The sequence below is a fragment of the Lissotriton vulgaris genome, chromosome 2_1 (genome assembly GCF_964263255.1).
Source record: "Lissotriton vulgaris chromosome 2_1, aLisVul1.2, whole genome shotgun sequence".
NCBI lineage: Eukaryota > Metazoa > Chordata > Amphibia > Caudata > Salamandridae > Lissotriton > Lissotriton vulgaris.
In genome coordinates, this window is record NC_141687.1 from 331,743,153 (window position 1) to 331,767,286 (window position 24,134).

The 24,134-nt window shown below is 47.0% G+C and overlaps 1 protein-coding gene across 1 annotated transcript in view; it reads right to left on the bottom strand.

The window, feature by feature from the left end:
* Nucleotides 1-15,204, bottom strand: part of SPECC1 (sperm antigen with calponin homology and coiled-coil domains 1) — a 1,296,450-nt gene extending 1,281,246 nt beyond the window's left edge. Inside the window, exon 1 of the mRNA XM_086955068.1 lies at nt 14,951-15,204. Coding sequence (XP_086811194.1) covers nt 14,951-15,170 — 220 coding nt within the window. The 5' untranslated portion in view covers nt 15,171-15,204. The remainder of the gene's footprint in view (nt 1-14,950) is intronic.
* Nucleotides 15,205-24,134: the final 8,930 nt, after the last annotated feature.

Below are 24,134 nucleotides of genomic sequence, written 5' to 3' on the forward strand. Positions count from 1 at the left end.
ACCATTGCCCCAGTTCTATATGGCTATCACTTAGCATCAAGCCTTAAGGTTGCCAGGATATCTGTCTAATTACTGTGTGGATAGCGCTGTACCACGATGTAAACTGAGAGAAATGCAATCCAACCAAAGGTATCCTAAGGCACTTTGTTATTGTAAACTATAAATGCCAATAAAAACTTGTTTTAAAAAAAATGAACCACCAGGAAACAGTACTAAACCCAACCCAATACAGTCAACAGACCACCCTCAGTAACGAGAATCCCAGAGCGATAAAAAGCACAGATCCTGAAAGACCCCACAATGGTATAAATGTTCTTTATAAAGGCACGAAGCATAACATTAAAGGTGTATTAAGAACGGTCGAATTAGCACAAGTTTGAAACTAGTGGCCTACTCCACGGCTTAGCAAGGACTGTGTTCTGTCCATCTCACCACCCATCAGCCAGTCACCAAATGTGAATGCTTCAATCTGTGTTTCCTTGAGCGCCCAGTCTAGCGTGCAGGCCTCACTCTGAGCACACAGCTGCTTCATCGCTGCCTGCCCTCTGCTTCGATTTTGCTTCCATCAGTGAGTGCGTGAAAGATTTGAGGGTTTTCCATTACTGGGCCCAGCTTTGGAAGCTCGGTTGGCTCAGGTCTGGCAGCCGAACATCTGCTCCACAGAAGCACACTCAATGTTACTCTGCCACTGTCTGTCGCAGCCTCCCTCACTGCCCAGACGCCTTCTTATTTGTCTGTAACCTTCGCTTTTTGGTCGATGGCTGCAGCAAGCGCACAGAAGTATCTGTTTCTGGTCCTGTGAGCACTGGAAGTGCAAATACTAGTGAAAAACATTCAGGGGCGAGGGGCTTAAGGGGAAGAGGAAGGGAAATATTTAACATGATGCGCAACACACAAGAGTCATCTTTGAAGGTTCGCTCTGGGATCCTAAGACAACATCAAGTAGAATAACAACAAACAAACCACATCACAGGTTACTGTGGGTTTCGGAATCACTCAGTGTTCAGAGCGCCATCAAAGGGTGGTGACGTGATACTTTACAAACATGATACACTTTAACCGTGCAGCGGACTAGCCCTGCCACTGTGGGGTCCCGACTGATGGTGAGGGCGTCACTCGTGGCCTGGCCTGTAAATAAACCAGGCCTGTGCACAAGACAGGTGCCCCTGACAGGCCGGTATGTCTGTGGACCTGGGTAACTTCAGGCTTGCCTGGCACATGACAGACTGCTCCACCCTTACCCTCCCCACAGAGGTATGTGGATAAGCAAAGTAAAGTACTTTTGTTTTAATAACATTCGACCTGCAGTTTTGCCATATTCAAGGGAAGATTTACAAGAAACGGACGCCTCTCTGCTTTAGAGCAGAGATGAGTCAGTTTCCCTGCACATGCATGCGAAACCCTTGCACCACGATGGATGCATCGTATTTACAATACAGCGCACCTTGATGCAAGGATTGACAGATTCTGGCGCACAGGGACGGACTGGGAACCAACTGGCCCTGGCTAAGTGCTCAGGTAGCTCCTTCAAGTGTTCCGCTCATGGTGCATCTCATTGGCTTATATTTGGGCATTGTTTTTCTGCATTTGGGTGTATATAAGGGGTAAAGTGGGGCATATTTGATATTAGTTCTCTGACAAGTGAAAGTCTAATCTTGGTTCATAGACGCAACATCTTTGCACCTTACACCTCACACATAGAATGCAGCCACAAGGATGCTTTCTGGAACCCCTAAATTCAATTCTGTATCTACGGTCATTAGACAACTGCCAATTAGAAGCCGAATAAAATTGAAGGCGCTGTGCATTGCCTATAAAGCGATTCACAATATAGGTCCGGAGTTTCTGGAGCACTCCTTGCAGATTTACACACCTGGTAGACCTTTGCGCTCCGTAGGGGCAAACCTGCTAACTATTCCCAGAACTTATAGAACCAACTGGGGAGACAGAAGCCTTGTGGTTGCCACTGCCAAGTTATGGAACACCCTTCCTCCTCAGATCAGAGCCCTTCCCACTATTATTGCTTTCAGGAAACAATTCAAAACCTGGCTTTTCAACAGATAGGCTTTTTTCCGTCTCAGGACCAGACAGCGCCAAGACACCTTTCGGTATATATGCGCTCTACAAGTCGCATTAACATAACATAACATAACCTAATCCATACCTTTCAATGTACTGTGTAATGTGAGAACTAGTCCCACATTCCTCTATATTGCCTCCACACAACACTTCCATGTGTCCTCGACCTATGCACTCACACCTTCTTTGTGCTTGACCCTTAGACAAATTTATGTCAACAGAGTATAACACATGTATGAAAACAAAATATCATTTTGATGCAACACCATCGGAAAACTCATTGTTCTCAGTAAATGAAACCACTGAGATTTTGGTACTACTCTACATTTTGAAAATGGCTGTTGGGTCATTGACTCGTTGTTTGGTATATTCTGCACTGTGGTTTAAAATAAACAAGTATTAGTTCAGCTAATAGGTATCACCTTTAAAATGTCAGGGCAAAGCCATTGGCTCCACCAATGCTGGTTTGTAGAGCATAATAAAAAATATGTATCAATAATTTGAAATGGTGCATCACATGTGGATGCCCAGGCGGCCATCCTGGCATGCTTTGTCTTTAGGAGAAAAGCCTGTTCCTAGATGCCACATGTGCATGCATGTGTGGCCATTGTGATATACGTTTTCTAAAAGAAAAAGCATTTCAAAATTGCTGGCAGTTCATTCACATTAACACATTAATGTTGATGTTGCTACGCATGAGTGGGCATTGTGTTACACTGATGGACACTGTAGCTCTTTTGTAAGTTTAATCTACCTTTCCAAAATGGCAGACAGCAATTTTCTGAACGGCACATTAAATTATAAAGGTGTGAGGGGGAAAGCACTACAATAAAGAAGCAAGAGGCCCTGGAAGCAGGACACAGTTCCTGGGTCTTCACAAAAAATACAATTTAAGATGAAATATATAAAACAGGATTTGGAGGGGAGAAACATTGTGGATGCTGGGGGCTGCAGGGAAGAAAAGTGACAGAAGAGCAAAGAGAGGTGGCAGACCAATGGAGGAAGTGGTGGGGGAACGAAAAGAAAGGAGGATCAGAGAAGGGTGTGAGAGCGATGGTGGAAATGCAGAAAAGCAACATGCACAATGGAAGCAAGGGCAAGGAGCTGGAGAGAATGGGGACAAAAAGAGAGCAGTGGGGAGAAATGGCAGGGTACCAAGAGGGACTAGAGGTGTGCATGAAAAGCAATGGAAGAGCGGAGAGATGGCAGAGCAACGGAGGAACTATTAGGAGTGGGATGAACAGCAACTGAGGAATGGGAAAGTGTGGAAAAACAACAAAGGGAGTGGGACGGGTGGCCTGCAATGCGGCTATGGGGGCAAAAATTTTAAACAAACCAGCACACAAGGGGAGAGAGATAAAACACATGAAATCCAGAGGTGCAGAAAGACAAAAAAAAAATAGAAAGCAAGCGCATGTGAGTTGCAAACCACAAAGCCAATCGTAAGCAATGGGAAGAATGCATTACAAGGGAAGCTTTCTGAATGACCCCAAGCTGCACTGGCTGGAAGACTTTGACCTAAAATAAAGTATTTCCATGGCTGTGAGTAGAGGAAAGATGCAACTCACTCTGTAAAACACCAATTCTCCATGAGAGGAACATACCTTAGATGAGGAAAAATTCCATAGAATAAGAAGCAAGGACATGTGATTAGCCGTAAAGTCAACCAATGATGAGCAATGGGCTGAACCAGAACCCACTCCAGGTATTGTAATTGTACAAAAGGGGTCTATCAAGAGGCCAAGGGTGTCTAAGGGGCATGGTTGGTTGCATCAATGGTGACATGTGGAACCAGAATAGCGGTCAGCGACCAGCAAGGAATAACACTTGTTGGCACTTTTTCAGCTGCTGTTATGGGGATCACGAGGCTCCTGTCCAAGCATGGCTCTTGTGAAGCATTGATCAGTGCACCCCACTTACAGCAATGTGTGTTAAAAAGCAGAAAACGCCGAGGTTCATAAAGAGAGCAGGAAAAATGTAGACAGAAAATAAGGCTGGTATTGGGGAGAGATGCAAAACCAGGAGGAGGAGCGAAAAACTAGAGGATGGAAAAAGAAGAGAAATGGTGATCTCAACTCGAGAGTGCTGAAGAGAGCTGAAGTAAACCGCTGTAGGGAGAGCATGCAGAGTAACAAAGGGTCTGCAAAAGGACACACGTCGGGGGTACACGCCGGTGGATGGCGTCCACCCACTACTTTCACAGGATGGATCCCGTTCATGCTGAGACGAAGTTGAGCCCCACTGTAAAAGGTGCTGAACTTGTCCCGGTGTAATTTTTAATCACCGGGACACATTCAGCAGCTCCTACACTTTGTCCCTTCGACCCTGCTCAAGGATAGGGCTGCTCCCGCCGCCACAGCACCACCTGTGCATGCTTCCCCTGCTGCTGCTGCCGCTCTGACCTGGGCTCGAACCATCTGTGCCCAGATCTGCCCTGCGGTCTGCTTCCCACGTAACTTTACTAAACTGCTGCCACTTTTCGTATTTGCCACTTATTTGCTGTGCTCTGCTTGTATTCTTTTTTGCCTCTGTTCGCCTTCGTGGTTCCCCTTAGCACCTCCCCTTCTCTCCCCCCCTCTTGCTTTCTGTGCCCACTTTCCCATCGCCTCACCCGTGGCCACGCCCCCTCGCCGCCCCGCCGCCCCGCTCCCGCCTCCCAGCTGTTCCTCCCTCCTTCTTTGCCTCTTATGGCGACCACTGCCCGGAAGTGCAGCAGGCACGCCGATTGCGCGCCAAAGGCAAGTCGGTCTGCGCTTGTCTGCGCCTGGACCGCGCCCAGCACCAGGACCCCTTGACCCCGAAGCCGACACAAGACCAGACTGCACTACGACTCCAGCACCCTCCACGCACTCAACGCCGGGCGAGATCACTCCTGCTACCGGGCCACCCCGAAGCACACCTAAGGGCCCTTTACCTGCCGGAACTGCAGCTACACCGGCATCCGGCCCACAAAACCATCAACCAGGGAGCCCAACCACCTCCAATGCACCCTCCTCAACACCCGCTCCGATCGCAAGCACGCTATTGAACTCTGGGACCTCCTAGACTCAACCACCCTGGACATTGCCTTTCTGACAGAGACCTGGCTGAACGCCAACTCGGCACCAGACATCGCCACAGCCATCCCAGAGGGCTACAAGATCTCCTGCAGAGACCGCACCAACGGAGTGGGAGGAGGAATCGCCATCATCCACAAAGACACCCTCAGTGTCTCGACCAACACCAACGACGCCCTCACCACCGCCGAGCACATGCACTTCCAGATCCACACCGACCCCAACAGCACCCTCAGAGGAACACTCATCTACAGACCACCCGGACCACGACCACAGTTTAGCGACGCCATCACCGACCTTATCAGCACCCACGCCCTCGCCTCTATGGACTACATCCTCCTAGGGGACCTGAACTTCCACCTCGAGGACAACAACGACACCAACTCCACCGCCCTGTTCGCCAACTTCGCCAACCTCGGACTCAAACAGCTCGTGACGACACCCACCCATGCCGCCGGACACACACTGGACTCCATCTTCTCCGCAAGTCCCCACGTCTCCTTTAACCACACCACCGAACCCCACTGGACCAACCATAGATGCGTCCACTTCACCTTCAGGAAACCCACCACACACCACCGCACCCTACAGTTGCCACGCCACTGCTGGGGCAAAATCACAGAGGACCAACTGACCACCACCCTCGCCCTGAGACCACCCGCCGACCCCACCGACCCCAACACCGCCGCCATCAACCTCAAACAGTGGATCAACGACTGCGCCGACACCATCGCCCCACTCAAGACCTCCACAACCAATCACACCAACAAGAAAGCCACATGGTTCACCGAAGACCTCCGGACCTCCAAGCACACCTGTCGGAAGCTGGAGAAGAAATGGCTCCGCGACCGCACACCAGACAGCTACAAAGCCCACAAGAACGCCACCCGCAGACACCACCAACTCATCAGGACCGCCAAGAGGACTGCCTTCAAAGACCGCCTAGACAACAAAGCGCCCAACTCCAAAGAGCTCTTCAGCATCATGAAAGAACTCTCCAACCCCAGCTCTAACACCAATGACATACCACCTTCACAAGACCTGTGCGACTCACTGGCCACCTTTTTTCACCGCAGGATCACAGACATCCACGACAGCTTCAACACCCACCCCCCCACTCCTACCACCGAGACCACCACCTCTGCGACCTCCACCTGCACCAGTCAACTGACCACCTGGTCCAACGTCAGCAACGAAGACACCATCAAGACCGTGAACTCCATCCACTCCGGATCCCCTTCAGACCCTTGCCCCCACCACGTCTTCAACAAAGCCAGCACAGCCATCGCACCCCACCTCCGGAAAACAATCAACGCCTCCTTCGAGACAGCAATCTTCCCGGAAAGCTGGAAGCACGCCGAGATCAGCGCCCTACTGAAGAAACCCAAGGCGGACCCCAAGGACCTCAAGAACTTCAGGCCCATCTCTGAGGAAATATAAATTTTATGGTCAAGTTGTGTTCCCTAGCGCGTACCCCACCGACTCCATGTACCAGCCTAAAGTGCATGTAACTTCCCTCCTGTGCCAGCTATGAAGACGCAAATACATTTGCGTCCAACGTCAATATGTCCTCTTTCAGACCCACCCTGAACGGGTTGAATAGTCCGTTCCTAAGTATGCTATGCCACCGTCTTTTTGTAGTGTACTTTACATGTTTTCCTGCTCTGGCAGAGTAGGCCCTGAATTTCTGCCATCGAGCCTCTTTTCTGGCTTCTGACTCTGACAGCCTCAGCCCAGGCTGCCTCTGTACCCGTGAACTCTGACTTACTTTCAGCGCGGCCCCTCGCGCTCAGCTCAGCCTGCTGCCTGCCAAGACTGACTATAACCTTCGAGTTATCTGTTCCGCTCCTCGAAAATACATTCCTGCCTACTAGCTTCAGTAAACATCCTCTTCAGCTGCAGAGCCAAAGGGCCGACCTGTCTTAGTGCAAGTAATTCATAGTCTCTGTTGCCATGCTCCCATGGAAGGCCCCGGGCCCCCACGCTTCTCATGCAGACACTCAGGCGCATATACACGCATTCACAGTCAGTATAGAATAGCTTCTACCCCAGAGACCTTTCCGTCCAGATAATATGGTTCCCAAACATCAGATATCAGATATGATAGAAGTACAAGTTGATCTGACATGCCAGACTTCTGTCTCTTTCCGTTAGTGTAAATGTCAAATCCCTGCACCCTCCAGTTTTACGTCAATCACACGTCATGTAGCTGCGCGCGCATCCAAGCTTCCGATTTCTGCTGACATTGCAACATTTCTGTTGGTGCCACCCTTTGTGACACTTACCTGTGACGTTTCTAGCACACACCTCCAGTTCACGCCTAGTCCACGCCTTCTGATTACGTACTAGTATCACGTGTATACTGTTATCTTGTCTTCTCTCAGCTGTTACGCCTACTGCACTGTTGCTTATGACATGAATTAAGTATATAAGCTATGTATTGTCAATAAAATGTAGCGCGCTCTTACTATCCCTTCTTCCACCCCTGTGGTGGGAAGAACATGATATCTTGTCATGACCATTCCTTTTGAGGAATAAAACCCCTAAGAACTCTAACACCACGGACTCTGGTTCTTTCTTTCCGATTGAGTTATTATTGATTGAGTACTTACCTGCATAGAAATTAAGAGAGTAAATTATATATTTACGTCATCTCCCTGCTCCCCTTCCCAGCGAAAGTCACTGAGAAGATTTTTAACAGACAGCTGACCCACTACCTCGAAGACAACAACATCCTGGACCCATCCCAATCCGGATTATGCAGCAAGCACAGCACTGCGACCGCCCTCATCGCCGCCACCGATGATATCAGGATCCTGATGGACAAAGGAGAAACAGCCGCCCTCATCCGACTGGACCTATAAGCAGCCTTCGACACGGTCTGCCACCGCACCCTAACAGCACGCCTCCATGACGCCGGAATCCAAATGAAGGCCCTGGCCTGGACCACATCCTTCCTCTCCGGCAGAACCCAGAGTGTCCGCCTCCCACCCTTCCACTCCAAGACCACCGAAATCATCTGCGGAGTCCCACAGGGATCCTCCCTCAGCCCGACACTGTTCAACATATACATGGCACCACTCTCGTGCATCGCACAACCACATAACCTCAACATCATCTCCTATGCCGACGACACCCAGCTGATCATATCCCTCACCGAAGGCCCCCACACCGCCAAAGCCAACCTCCACAGAGGAATGAGGGCCATCGCCGAATGGATGAAGCACAACAGACTGAAGCTGAACTCAGGCAAGACGGAGGTCCTCATCCTTGGCTCCACCCACTCAGCCTGGGACGACTCCTAGTGGCCTACAACGCTGGGAGCAGCCCCAGAACCCACCGACTACACACGCAACCTAGGGATCATCCTCGACTCCGCCCTCGCCATGACCAAGCAAGTCAACGCAGTCTCCTCGTCCTGCTTCAACACCCTGCGAATGCTCCGTAGAATCTTCAAATGGATCCCCTCTGACACGAGAAAGACCGTCACCCACGCCCTCGTCACCAGCAGACTGGACTACGGGAACGCCCTCTATGCAGGAACAACGACTAAGCTCCAAAGCATCCAGAACGCAGCGGCTCGACTGATCCTCAACGTCCCGCGATGCAGCCACATCACCCCGCACCTGAGAGACATGCACTGGCTCCCCGTCGACAAGAGGATCACCTTCAAACTCCTCATCCATGCACACAACGCCCTCCACAACGCCGGACCAGCATACCTCAGCGACCAACTCAGCTTCTACACCCCCACCCGCAGCCTCCGCTCGGCCAGCCTCGCCCTTGCCACAATTCCTCGCATCCGGAAAACCACCGTCGCTGGCAGATCCTTCTCCTACCTCGCCGCCAAGACCTGGAACACTCTCCCTACCGACCTACGACAGACCAAGGACCCGCTGGCCTTCAGAAGACTTCTCAAGACCTGGCTCTTCGATCAGTAGCAGACCCCCCCTAGCGCCTTGAGACCCTCACGGGTATGTAGCGCGCTATACAAATGCTGTTGTATTGTATTATTGTATTGTCTACTTTCGATCCGCAACATTGTGCATGGGGGTGCTCTCTTGTTTCAGACTCCTGCTGGGCCCAAAACAAAGTCCGAATTTAGGGGTCATCAGGCCTCTGTTTGATCGAGTCGCCTGGCTGGGATCAGTGAGGAGCCTCACACCTAAATGTAAATGTAGTGGAGGAGAAACAAAGGCTCACCTTGTTAGCACAGTGTTAGCACTTCACACATACTTAATAGAGACATATTTTCACTAAGTTCAGTCCCTGTTTACGAGATACACATGACTGTAAGAATGCCACATGTGTTGACCTTTCCCAGTACTAATAGAAAATAAATTGCATTTATATAGCTCTTACTGCCCATGAGGAGGCGTTTAAATAGCACTATTTGTTCTTTTATAGGGCTACTCGTCCCAATGCAGGGTGTCAAAGTGCTTTACTTCACAAATACATATTACATATACAATAAATCATCTAAGTTTGTAAATCAATGTACAGGATGTGTTACATAAAAATGTGGGGGGGTACAAGATGTAGAAGTCACATATCATCTTTCATAGCTGACTGTGCGATATTAGGATTACAATGCAACTGCAAGTAATATAAAGAACTCTGTTTAAAGCTGTGACCCACTTACCTATCTACATAAAATAAAATCAGTCATTTGCATGTTACATGATGTGCTTTGCAGGAGACACATTAACCCTCTATGCTGACTTTGAGTCAAAACTGAGGCTAGACAAAACACAATACTTTCCAGCAAGTGCATCAACCTCCAGCGTTATCTTACCATTATTATTCACACAGATTTACTGGGAACACATAGATCACTGCAGTAGGTGCCATAACCCCATAAGACATTTTAAAATAGTCTTTTCAACCAATTATGCAGAACAGATTTACTGTCAGTAACTCCTTGTTTCCACTTTCTTTGTGGCAGAGTTTTTTTTTTAAAAAACTATAAGTTGAGGTCCATATTTTGCGTCTGGGTTGAGTCACTTTTCCTGGCTCAACCCTAAAGTAAAATCTATTTTGGGATTTACTGTACCACACAAATCCCTTTTATGTGGGTTTTCAGCAAAAATAAAAAAAATGAAGGCATGGCAGCACATTGCCCTGCCTTGTATTACATGGGTGGTGCAAGCCACTGATGTATTGCGATGCAAACCATATTTACAAAGGCATGTATACATAGGTTTGCATCAAAATGGTGAGTCTACCTGAGGCTGGCCTAACAAGGAGAAATAAATGTACTTCTCCTCGCTATTTCCTCTTTGCATGTATGATGTATTCTGCAGCACACATACAAAGAAGAAATAGCCTCGTACGATAGTTTTTCCGTGGCTTTGGGAAAAAAAACAAGCAAAAAAAATACGCAAGGCAGCCCATTGCACTGCTTTGCATTACCATACGTCAGGTAGGTTTTACATTGGTGGTGCATTAGCGTTTCTGTATATCCACCCACTTATTTTGTGTGCAAATATTATACACAGTCTTCTAAAGGCAGGCACACTAGCTTTCCTTGGATCAACACTCAGGTTCCAATATCCTGTAAAAGTATCGAGGTTATTCCCTATTTATGTAGCCGGCATCCCAGCTAGGCCCCTCTTTTGAGTTCAAGTCTTAGAAGTTCCATGATGTATTTGAGAAAGTCAAAGAAGCAAGCCTAGTATTGGTGGCCCAGTATTCGGTCTTACTACTTTTCGCGGGAGTGGAGGGTCGGAGTGCCCTGTCGCCTGTCTGCGACCCGGTGGTGCGCCGAAGACTGGATGCTACGGTAGAGGCTACAGGCGTCCACACGCTCCTCCACCTATGTGGTAAGCCTCCCTGAATCCAGTGGCAGGCCTTGGGTCCTCCTTGATTATTAGATAGTTGAATCATTGCTCTTCCTGCTCTAGTAATGGCTTTCTTCTCCTTCAAAGCTGCCCGCAGGTCCAGGGTGGCAGCCCTCTCACTTCACGAAGGCCTCCCTCCGGGCATATGGAGTTTTTGACAGCACACACAGGAAATTGGCTCCTTCATGTCACAGCATTAAGAGCTCTCACCTACTGGAATTCCAATTGGCATGCTTCTTCATAGAGTTCTCATCCAGATACCTAAGGTATCTGGGCAGGCTAGACCTTGGTTGCCAAAGAAGCTCTTTGGTTATTGGGAGGGATACCAGATTTAAAATAATCTAGCGTGTCCTGAGGGTTCATTTTATTTTTGAAGGGTACCCTGACAGAGTAAAAATAGGTGGGGATGCACTAAGGGAACTAGTATCCTCAATAACCCTGGGTCAACATGTTTCAGCCATCACACCAATGCCTCACTGGGCTAGTTGGCATTCATCAGGACCTCACAAGGATCCCGTTAGTATCTTATATGGTTGCATTCAGTTGTGAAACTTCTATTCACCATATTCGTACATGCCATACATACTGACCCATTTGGTCGCTATGTTAGTATTTCTTCAGTAGCATCCTATTAAGAGCCCAATGAGGGTAAGGAGGCAGGTGGACCTTGTTGGCAAACTTTCATCAAACATCTCTTCCTAGATTCTTATTATACATGGTACAACATTAAAACCATTAAATCAAACACAAGAGAGATTTGCCTAGGATCACAGAATTTGGTCAACCTGGAAAGCCGATATTGATCCCGGGCATTCTGCTTTCACATTGTTCATTTCAGCAATAAGATGGACATATCTTTGTTTCTCCTGTTTTAGATCAAAGGTTAATGCTTTGTCTTTAATTCTTGGCAAATTAGGTTGAAGCGTGGGTGGCGGGCAGATACCGTAATTGTGCACTTTCACTTCAAATAAGGACTGTCTTATTTAAACCTGCTTGCTCCTCTATGACCCAAATATTTCAGTTTTGTGCAGAAGTATCTAAATCTGTCACATCACAACAAACAATTATTTCTAAACATTTCAAGTTGTATGTTTTATTTACCAGTTCCGATCACTAAATGTTGAAGAGTTGTTTTCCTTGAAAGGAATACCAGTTCAATTTTTGTAACTCTGGAAATTCGAGAGCACTGAAAAGGCTGTGTTAACTTTTGCCCAAGTTGTTACCCTTCTGAGGTATGGGTAGTTTAGTTTTTTGCCTATCTCACATCTACCTATTGTAATGATGTTGCAAAGTTTGCTACGTACTGTATTAAAATTCAATAACACAGGTAAGGTTTCCTGTTATGATGCTCATAGATCTGGGATACTGATGTAATGCAGTTATACTATCTATGAAATGAAAGATACTTTATGCTTACCTAGGGCTGGGTCTTTCAGGATGAGGTTACAGTGAATAGGTGAGCCCACAGGACAGTGTTACTTTAAAGGGTCCTATTGCTGAATGCCAAGGTTGCCATAACATGTTTTCTTTCACTTCCCTAAAATTGCTTATTCTTGCAGGTTGTTTTTTCATCCTTTTTTGTCTTCGTTATTCTTTTCTTATCTCTCTACTTTGTTCCCTTTCTGTCTTTCTCTTTTGCGTTGGGTCATTGCTGTTAGCATAAAATGACCCCCAATCTCCTAAAAGGGGTGCACGTGGGTAAGGCTGAGTAAGAATACTTCGCATAGGAGAGTGGTCTCACCTCCTGAGAGTGAAGGCAGCTAAAGCAATCACATCTATTAAATATCAGACCTCTGTCCGGCTGGACAAGTTTAATCAATATAGTACTGATTGGGTCTATATTCATTTATGCACATATATCCCTGTTTCCCTAGGGACCACTGTAGTTTAAAATAAGTCACTTCTGGTGATGCCACTTCCTGTGGTATCAATTCCTGTGATGTCAAGTGATGTGATGTCACCTGCTTACTGCCTAACTAGGCTAATCACCCCACTTCTTATTTTAGGCCTTGTGCCCTTGACTGCAACATCCGAACTAAGGGGCCGATCAGGATAGCGGTTTTTCCGCATCCTCGGGGCCGGCGGAAGCCACCGCCGGCCCCGAGGATGCGGAAAAACCGCAGCGGACTGACCAAGGACCCACCGCCACATTAGGATGGCTGGTGGGTCCTGGTTTCCGTCCGCAGCTTTTCCGCCGCGGTTGGCTTACAACCGCGGCGGAAAAGCTCTAATATGGTGACGGTGTCTCTCAGACACCGTCCACCATATTAGGATGGGCAGTGAATTATGCTTTTCCGCGGCGCGTTTCCCGCCGTGGAAAAGCATACGGAACTTCACTGCGGGGGCCCGTTGCGGGCCCCCTAGGTGAAGGGGGGGTGGGGGGTGCACATGGGGGGTACCTATGGTACCCCCCTGCATTTGCATGCAGAAAGCGGCAGGCACCGCACGGTGCCTGCCTCTTTCTGCATGCAAAAGCAATGCGTGCATTTTTAACATTGCCGCGGGTGCAGCTTGAAGCTGCACCCGCCGCAATGTTAAAAATAGAGGATGTGACCGCCAGGGTGGCGGTCACATCCTAATTGCACAGGAGGGAACTCCGCATGCCATGCGGAGGTTCCCTCCTGCTCTGGGGTCGCGGACGGACGCAAGTCCGTCCGCAATCCTGATCGGCCCCTAAGTCTGTGTCCCTGTTTCTAGATTTATAACCTATATTTTGAGCGTCTGTCGCCCTCCCCATGCTCTATGAAGCCTCTATGATTGTGGGACCTCGTGCCAAGCTGGCGCGTGCCCCTTCGCCCTCCTCCTCATCCTCCAGTGAGAAGAGCGCAGACGGTGTCAGGAATAACTTCACACTCGCGCGCGCTGCAGACAGTGTGATAAGCATCCTCCAGTCAGGGTGACACTGCAGGGTCATGACCCCCTTCCATCTTTGCGTAACGCATCTGTACGGAAGTGGACGTCGCGTTCAGAATGCCTGCTCCGCTGCGCACCCTCTATCCTGTGGCACTGCAGACGGGTTCATATACATCCGTCCACGTGTTCCAGTGCACACAGCACCACAGAGAGCCTTATCAGTACATCCCCAGCGCGCACACAGCCTCGGTTGCCAGCTGCCTCCTACATGAGCGGTAGCTCACGCAGCATCATAAACATGTCATATCTGTGGGTATGTGCACACAGCGACACAGCACTGATCCCTCCAGCAGCTGAAAATACACAAACCACAAACGTGGCCCCACTTCCCGGGCAGTGTCCGGGCCGGGGTACGGAGTATAATGAAGCCTGGGGTCTGAAATGGCATTTCCGCGCTTAGGATGCTTCAGGTCGTGGTGCGCGCCCCACACACCACATCACTACAAACAAACGCAGAGGTGAGCCCGTCCTCCTGTGCACTCCCGGTCTCCCGCCTCCACCTGGCGCACGGCTCCTGCCTGGTCCCAGCTTTACCCGCGCAGCCTCAATGCCACGACTCCCCGGCGGCCTCGGAGCTCCGCGCCGTCCTTGGCTCCCTGGCTTCTGCTTTTCAGAGTGGCGGTGGCCGCTGCTTCTCGGCTTCCACAGGGCGGGCTACCCTAACGGTGTCGCGGTCGCCTCACACATGGCTGCTGCGGAGAGGCGCAGGGCTCTCCCCGTGCCACGCAGGCGAGGTGGGACATGGTACCCACGGACGGCTGGCCAAGCACAGAGACTCCAAGGACTATGGAGACATCAGAGTCATTACTGACAGGTTTGGGGGTCTATGAGGTAAGTGACACCGCCCCAGCCCTACCGACCCCCAGCGCCACGGCCTGTTGCTAATTCTCCAGCTCTCCTTGCAGCTAAAGCCACCCCGACGCACAAGAATGCAGAGGCAGGCTGTGGGAGCCAGGCACAATGCCACTGCATCAGTGCCCTGCAGTCCTTCGACAGCGTCATCGGTGACAGCAGGGAGCCCCCCTCTCCCCCCCAAGAAAGAATAATGGGGTCTGTACTCACCGAGAAATCTGCAGGCTCGCCCCCTCACAGCCAAAGCTGCCTCGTCCTCCCCGCGCACATCATGTGTCCTGCAGGCTGAGGGCTGCCTCACTTCTTCCCTGACAGGAAAACCACATTCAGCGCGAGCCCGTCCAGCGAGTGATTCACACGAGGAAGCAACCGGCGTCTGCTGCTGCTCGAAGCGCACACGGGGAGCCCAGGCACACACAGGAGCACACATGCACAGGGGAAGGAGCCTGCCTGTCAGACCCAGTGCGGAGGCGGCGTCAGCTGCCGCTTATGCCAAAGCGTTTGGAATCAGGAGTCGTGACAGTTTCCACCGCCCCCTCGATCGCAGTGTGTGATCCTGGAAGATACTGGAAGTCAGTGCCTGCCCCCGACTCGAGGCGCTTTAGAAACAACGAAGGAGAAGTCCAGGTGGGACAAAGGGACAGAGAGAAAGAGAGAATACCTAACGGGTAACTGTGCAATATGGTCCAATGAGGGGTTCTGGTGACATTATAGAACAAGTCGTTTGTAAATATCACTGAAACCCCAAGAGGGCTACATTGGATCATATTAAACGGTTCACGTAATTCCATTGACACCATTGCAGTCACCAAGATTAAAACCGCTTTATCTGTCCTTCCTTGCACAAATCTCTTGGAATCATTGCAAAATGCAGGAGCTCATAATGCTTTTGACCTTTGCATTCTTTAACTTTGTCCCTAGAGCCTCCGGAACTGGTCTCCAACTGAAGAAACCCTCAGGTGAGCTGTAGGAAGCTAGCCAAACAAATCCACCCGCAATCTCTTCTTGGAAATGCTCTATTAGGAAAGATAGCCTGGAGAGATGCCAACAACAAGCTTATCAGCCTTATCAGTTCCGTCAGATACAAACTGTTTTTCCCCAGCACCTTCCTTAGTTCTGTCTCCACCTATTTCATTTTACCGCTGGTAAGTAAAGAGGAGACTTCTTTACCCTGATCATTAAATCAAAAAAATCTACCTACCTCGTTGGTTGCAAAACCAACATCTCTCGATTCACCCGACAATCTAAATCCTCCAACTGGATTGCCAAAGCCATCTATTTTTACAAACAAATTATGTCCTGAGCTATCAGAAATATGCTATCTAAAGATATGTTATCAAATGAAGAGCTGTTCTCCTCAAACCACCTACCACTTCCATTATTAGATTGCTAAAGCAAAAGGACATGGGTGACAACCCAAAGACATGCAAGTAATTTGCGATATCGTGTATTCCCGTCGAAATTTAACATTTCTCGTGTTCCCGATGCAACGGCACTGTCAAAAAACCACAAGTCCAGCTGTACCATACAATCTCTTCATAGTATCATATATGTGAGCAAGTGAAGCCCTTTCATCTTGAAATAATGATACACAACCCTCTTGTAAGTTTATCACTGGATGTAAACCTCGCTCCTGAAGTTCTTTCTTCTTCACTAAAATTAATTTTTGAGTAATCCTGAATAAGTCTGAACTAGCTCTTGTATTGCTGCTTTTCTTTTTCTTTCCATTTGAAAGCTTTTTTTGACATCAAATATCTTTCCTGATTTAAGAAAGATACCTCTTTGTCCAGCCTTTTGTGAACTGGTTGAAGCACCCATCAACGGTATATCCATTCACTTCCCAGTGAGATAACTTAACCATCCTCCTACTTTTACCTGCTTGAAACTGATCTGCTTCCTCTTGGTGTTCATGCTTGATCTCTTCCTCTTCCCTTGTGTGTTTGGCCTCCATCGTAAACATCCAGATTGTAGTCTAAATGTCTGGATAGTAATCACATACCTTCACAGGCTGACAATAATCTGAAACCAAGATCTTTCCTGGAAGAAGTCAGTGAATCGACTTCTGCATACCATGCTCTCCAAAAATCACCTTGATCAAAGTTTCTTTTTAAGGGCTGGTCAATATCCAGGTTCACAAACATACTGCATGCTAGAGAAGTTTGCACAAAAAAATTATCGCATTATGTAGGAGGTGCTGCGTGCTGGACCTTCCTCTGACACTCAGTCAACAATTTTTGGTTGTTTCCCATAAGTATTGATTTAATTAATTCTGCAATTATTCAAACATTAGCATTCCCAAATGCAACACATTGATATTTTATTTCAGCCTCGAAGGCATACAAGGGTCGATTCACAAAAGCATTTATGAGAACAAGAAGTAGAACTGCAATAGTACTCAGTCTCTTACATATTTTAAACATATTTGTGAATTGTCCCCAAAATGTCCAACTCCCTATTAGTAAAAGTGCAAAAAGTACTAATTTCATTTGAATATCCCCATTTTATCCTAATTTGGTTGAGACCAATTCACAAATTTGTTTAAGAGTAAATGAAAGAGTACTACAGGAGAGCTATTTGATTTACTCCAAAATGCTTTTACAACCAGACCCCAAATGTCCACATCTGTGCCCTTTGAAATAGCTTTGTTAGTCATGTCAGGGCCAAAACATCCAGAACTTTATCTTGCCATGCTTTCAGCGATTTATTAATCGCTTACCAGTCTTGTTATGTACCTAACTATCTTTGGACCGAAGCCTGGCATAATCTGGCCTGAGATAGCATTATGCATAAGCATACCTTTCTTAAGTCTAAATATATATATCCCTATCTTGACTGCAATACATTCTTTCACATGTTCCAAATGCACCAATCCTTGGTCAGTAGACACTAGATGTCCGCTGGTCGGAAAACATGACTGCAAGACAGATTGTGTATTACTTAGACCTATTCTTTGGTAGACATTTTTGTTTACTTTGACCTTCAAAGTTTCATCTCCATCTGAAAATCAATGTTTGCATCAAAAACTCACCCTCCTCATAATCTTCACCCTTCATGCGTTTAATCTGTATTCTTCTTTCTTCTTTTTCTTTTTCTTCTACAAGAAGGCCTCTGTGGAGGTTCCATTCCTTATGAGAACAAAACGACCCAAGGGCAGCGCCCTTTTTGAAGGTAGTTGTCTTACTTTTCTTTTTTCTTTTAGAATATTATTTAGCCAGTGCTGTTACCACTGAATTATTCGCTCCGACCTTCCCCTTCCACGTTTTCTTTCACATTGGCTCCTCCAAGTCAAAATGCGAAAAATTAATAATCATCTGCCCTTATCATCCAATCCTTTTTACTCGTTTCTTATCCTCCCAATAGATTTTGACAAAAAAGCAGCCTTCACTGATTTCAAAACCATTCTGTTTATGCTCTTGGTTGACATTTCTCTTAACTGCTCTCTGGACATTTCTACAGATCCTGGCCCGCTCAGAACTGATACCGCCATCTCATTTGATGACGCCTGCATCAGGCAAAGGTATGAAACCATTCTTAGTTGTTAATACAATGATTTCTAAATATGTCAAACACTGTTCTTATTTTATTGTTTTTTACCATTTTTAATAAGGTATTCTTTCTTAGCTATAATATTCCTCTTCTTACTAGTTTTTTGTAATCCTCCTTAGAAGGCTGCAGCTGAACAGTCCTCTTTCTGTTTCTGTTTTTGAAATGCTCACCAGCAGCCCTACCTACAACTGTGTACAAAAACTGAATGCAAATCCACCAGCCCTAGGACACTTATCAGTGTGATCCTCACTTTGGCTGAAGGAGAGAGCGTTCCAAGATGGCAGCCAGATGTTTGTCACTTTAGCGGCATCAAGTTTTATTAATATTGGGGTGTCATTGATTCTAGGATACACTTAGCGCCCAAGACATTTACGTGATGTATAAAAAAGCCAGGTTTGTAATTCTAGCGGTGCTAAAGGCGAGGGAAAACACCCTAGACTCTCTAATAACTCTACCCTAAGGTCTGCTCAAACACGTGTTGGCTGAGCGATCCGGATTAAAGACCAAAGAAAAAAACAGAAACAAACTACTCTCTTTCTTTGATTGTATTGGATTACTTGCTACATCATGTTCATGATATATGCGTGTGCAGAGGATACGCCTTAGCATCAAGTTTAATGCCCGACTGCCCAACGCATCAACCTCATTTGTAAATTATCACAAAATGCACTGACTGGAACCGTGAGAGACATGTCATCTGACGTTTAGCAGCTATATCACTCACCAATGGCCCACAAACCGCTCAAGTGCCAGATGCTTCATACTGAGAGTTATATTGGTCTTAAAACCATACAGAGTAAAGGCAGAAACAATAAAAGCAAACAATGGAAAAACCCAGATGCAAACACATTCAAAGGAAATAACTGGATAGTGAATCCTATAAAAGTGTCACAGCACCCCCTGCTCATCACAACACTTTCTGTACCTGTGAAAGAACACAAGAGGACTGCTCCTGCACTCTATGACCTTTGTGGAGCCTGTGGAGTTAGATCAGCTCCCACGTCTACCGAGGATTGAGAAGCAGATTCCAGGGTGATTTGGGCAACCTCCTATGTTGCTAGTCAAACACATCTAGCTGCAAGAGGACCTTTTCTCCCTGGTGTTCATGATCTTCATAAGAGTCAAGATACAGCCTCCTTTTTTGTCAGTCAGTCAAAAGCTTTTATTTCGGTTAAAACCCATAAAAAGACATATATTACATACATTAGTGCAATTTAAATAAATAATTATACAAAATAGAAATGGTAAAAGACCTAGAGGAATCCAATTACATAGGTAAATATGAGAAAGTTTACAAGAGAAGTACATGAGTGAGGAAATGTCTCGAAAACACTACAACGATTCCTGCCAAACTACCCAATCTTCTATGTTATGGGGAAATTCCCCGTTATCACCTCAATGAGCCACCTAAAGGATAGTTAATGGGATGGCTCTCCCTTTTTTTTAAAAATTGCACACCTACTGAACCACATTGAGAGAAGAAATTTAGAAGTTACATATACTGACAAGAAGGCGGTGTCAGTTTTGAGGATTCTGTAGGTCTCCTTGTAGTCCCTGATACCCCTGGACTTACAAAATAAGACTATCCATTTGCCTCCTTTTTGATGGTATCAATCAATGTGTCTACATTCTCCACAGCCCAGTAGTCAAACAAGTGGTTGTTCCACATGATGTCGAGCACTGCCGGGTACTTTAGTTGTACTTTTCCCCCCAGTTTAAGCAGCTCCTCCATTCTCCTACCTAGCTCGCACTGCCGCTGGTCTGTTGCTTTACACACATCTGATATGATAGGAAAAAAGAACCCTCTAACCATAAAGAACCATTCCTTAGAGCTATACTCAGTATTTCCTCCATCACTGCATATGAGAGAAAATGTATTAAGATCTTCCTTGGTCAGCACTGAGCCATACACTCTTTAATATATATATGGGATGCTTTTAAAACTTTCATCCGAGGGGTTTTGCAAGTCAGGCACATTTCAAGAAAAAGGTAGAAAGGGCGGAATTGTGTAGATTGGAGCAAAAAGTGGGGGGCATTACAGAGGCAAAATATGGGGTCTGGTAGGGAGAGGGTATTAAAACAGCTAGAGGAGGCACAGTTAAACTATAAAATCAAGTTGGATACTAAGTGTAGGGAACAGTGATTTACTGAATGCATGAGACAGTTTCAGTATGGGGGTGAGCGGGTGCACTGCTGGCCTGGGAGGCAAGGTTTGAGAGATCTAGGAATATCACCAAGGAGCTGGTTATTAATCCCCAGGGAGATGTCTCGAAAAAGGTTGAGTACATGCAGGGACACATGGTTTCCTTATTCTCTAAACTGTATAAGAAACAAGTTTTCCTGGATCCGGATAGGCTTAGAGAATAGTTGGGTGGCTTTGAGCTACCCAGGGCTTACGGCGGAGGATAAAGAGTGCTTGGAGGCACAGGTCACTCAGGAGGAAATCAGGGAGCACCTGTCACATAGCAAGAACGGAAAGGTGGCCAGTCCTGATGCCATTCCATCAGAGCTCTATAAACTTTTAATGGAGGAGATTGTTCCAGAGTGGCAGTATACCAGGGGGATGTGCAGATTCCTGATTCATGGAAGGAAGTCACAATCGTCTTAATTTTAAAACCTGCAGAGAATCCCAGGAATTCTGTCTCTTATTGCTCAATCTCCCTATTAAATGCAGACTATAAGGTTTTTATGCGCATTTTGACAGGGAGATTGGCTAAGCTAGCTCCCCATTTAATATATCCAGATCAGAAGGGCTTCGTGCCAAAGTGGCAAATTCAGCCAAAGTGGCAAATTCAGCAGCTGATTGGATCTAGAGACTTAGCCACTGCTCGGTGGTCACAATAGATATAGCCAAGGCGTTCAACCGAGTAGATTGGGCATACTTGTGGGAGGTTTCGGCAATTAGGTTTCAGACCCTGCTTCATTTCTACGCTCCGGAGGTTATACAGGAATTCGTCAGCCAGAATTTTGCTTACTGGGCTATTGACCAGTAGTTTTGGTATCCACAGAGGCACTAGGCAAGGTTGCCCCTTGTCTCCTCTCATGTTTGACATTCATATTGAGCTGTTCACCAAGCTACTTAGAAGTGATTGTCAGGTAATCCTGTTCCGCACCTCTCACTTTTGTAATAGGAATGCGTTATATGCGGCCGTCTTGGTCATATACACATCAGATCCTGTCCAGACTATCCCTAGGATGGAGAGCCTGACAGAAGAGTTTGGGGCTCAATTAGGATATTTGGTGAACAATTCTAAGTCAGAGGTAATGTGTTGGAATGTGGAAGGTTGGATGGTGGAGGTATGGCCAGAGATTAAATATCTGGGCATTGTTATTATTAATCCCCTGGATGCAATACCGCTGCACAACCTGGGGAAGGTAGTGAAGGAGGTGGATGCATTACACGCTAGATGGAAGAATTTGCCATTGACAATTTATGGGTGAGTGTTTTTAATTAAGATGTTGCTTCTCCCCAAATTGACATATCTTTTTAAGTGTATCCCTCTCACATTTCACATTTCCAAGATTGACTATTGATAAGATTCAGAGGAAAATAACTAGCCTCAGGTGAAGCAAGGCTTGCTTGGAAAAAGTTAAAGCATAGACTAGAGAGGGGTGGCCTTGCTTTGTCGGACCTGAATCTGTATTGTATGGCTTTTCAGTTTAAAAAAGATAGGATGCTTATGGGTAAACTGGATAGCTCAACTTGGAGGGGGTGCTGCTAGCAGAAATTATCAGGGAGTTGGGATCCACGGGTTCCAATATAAATTTGGTGCACCGAAATCTCTCAAAAATGTATGTCTGAAGGTCTTAAAGCAGCACTAAGTCTTTAGTTTAGAGCCAGGAATATCTTGGGTTTTGGCTACTATTCTGACTTCATACCCATCTGGGATTCCCTGGGTACCCCAGAGTTGGCCTGGGCGGTGACCTACGATCCGTTTGTGGAGTTTTCCGCATTCCATGCTCTGCGCAGCAAGCGGAGTTAAGAAAACATGTGGAGAGGTGTTTTTTCCTCGCTCATCAACTTTAAGTTGGCAAAAACGATCGAGGAAAACCTATCGGTAGACTACCTCCCAGTGAGATTTTGCAATGCGGGTGGTCATGGATGGTCGCGAAGGCTCATGTTGAGAAACCATACGTTCATGTTGAGGAAACTGCTGCTCAAATAGAACATCTACTCGAGCGGCAGAAAGAAACAGCGCCCTCTTGCGCTGCACATGGTGTCATTCGTGCTGATTTTCCAGTGCGGTACAAACACCCGGCACTAAAAATCTGTGTGAACAGCAGGACCTAATGCACTCTGTGGCCCGCAGACCTCTGCATAGCACTGAGGAGTCCCCAAACTCCAGCCAGGCCTACCCCAGGGCACATAAGGTGTGGGTTGATTCTTCCACTAAGGAGAGTTGGGATAGCTACCTGGGGGGAGCTGATGGCAGTGCAGGGGGTATTACCCTGCAAGGTTTTAAGTGCCAAGACTGGGGGCTCCCTATCAAGGTTTAGATATGTGCAGTTGTCTTCCCGGCTCCCAAGTGCTGGTGAGGAGATTGGGGGGACCTGGGAACTTAAGTCAATGCTCCAGCAATTGAGACCGAAAAGTAAGGAGGTTGCCATTTGGTATTGGAAGTTTATGGATGCTTAGGATAGAAAAAATATGGTGCCATATTCAGTATGCGAAGGTGTCATTCAGGGGACTTCGCTGCGACTAATATGGCAAACCTCCCTGAAGTCATTGTATTCAGGGGTTAAATGAGGTAATCTCAAGCGAAAACACTTTTTCACCATCAGTAGATTATACTGAACCCCCAAAAGATCGCAGAGTTTGCACAGGAGCTGATCCCCAGATGTAGAAGATGTGGCCTTCTGAGGCAATAATGAACACTTTTTTATTTTCACTTGTCCTGGGATCAAGGTGTTTTGGGAGGATGTCAAGAATGTTTTAAATGGGGGGCGTGGCTACGCTGCCTAGCGCGATGGCCACTTGATGAGGTAGCTGTATCTTACCCCGTCAATCCGTTACACAGATCCGGTCCCTCTGATCACCGGACGACAGCTGAATGTCGACCGACTCCGCCGAGACATGAATCGCAGCCCGGGATGGCCGGGAACCGAAGTTCTCGCCGACGAAGATCTGCGACCTTGAAACAGAGTGAAGTGCCTCAGAATTAATGAAGAACCACCACAGATGCTTATGAATCTGCACTACATTGTAGGGTCGAAACGTCAACGTTGTTAGTCCAACTTGCCCACAGAACTCCTCAACTAGAATAAGGAAATATTATATTCTGTTGTGGCTTGTGCATTCAATGGTGGACACTCATGTAAAATACCATCCATATATGTAAATATGTGTTCTTTATGTCATTTTTGTACAGCACCATGTCACTAATCACGATCAGTCACTAATTGCTTCACAGTCCATGTGCGTTATTGTTTTGGACAGCCAGGTATTTACTTATATAAGGAAAAAGTAAAAAATAACTCATCCTCTGAATTTAGTTGTGTTTGGTGTGTTTTTGTGTTTCTTACATTTTATGATTAAAGTACGGTTAAACTAAAAATATGTGACTCCCGACAGAACAATTGTTTATCTCTTACATCCCTACCCAGGTTCTGAGGGTTACTGGGTTACCCCATTATCTCTATTGACTGAAATCCACCAAGCGGACTCGCGCACACCCCATAAAGACCCTCCTGGATTCTGAGCTGGGGAGTGGTGCAGTGAATGGGGAGACCGCTACCCCTCCCTCCTGGAGCAACGCAGGACTCAATTTCGATACCGAGGTGAGGAGACGGATCGCTGCAAGGGCCTGGGCTTGGCTGGGCCCACATTGACAAACATCCGGAGGGGGGG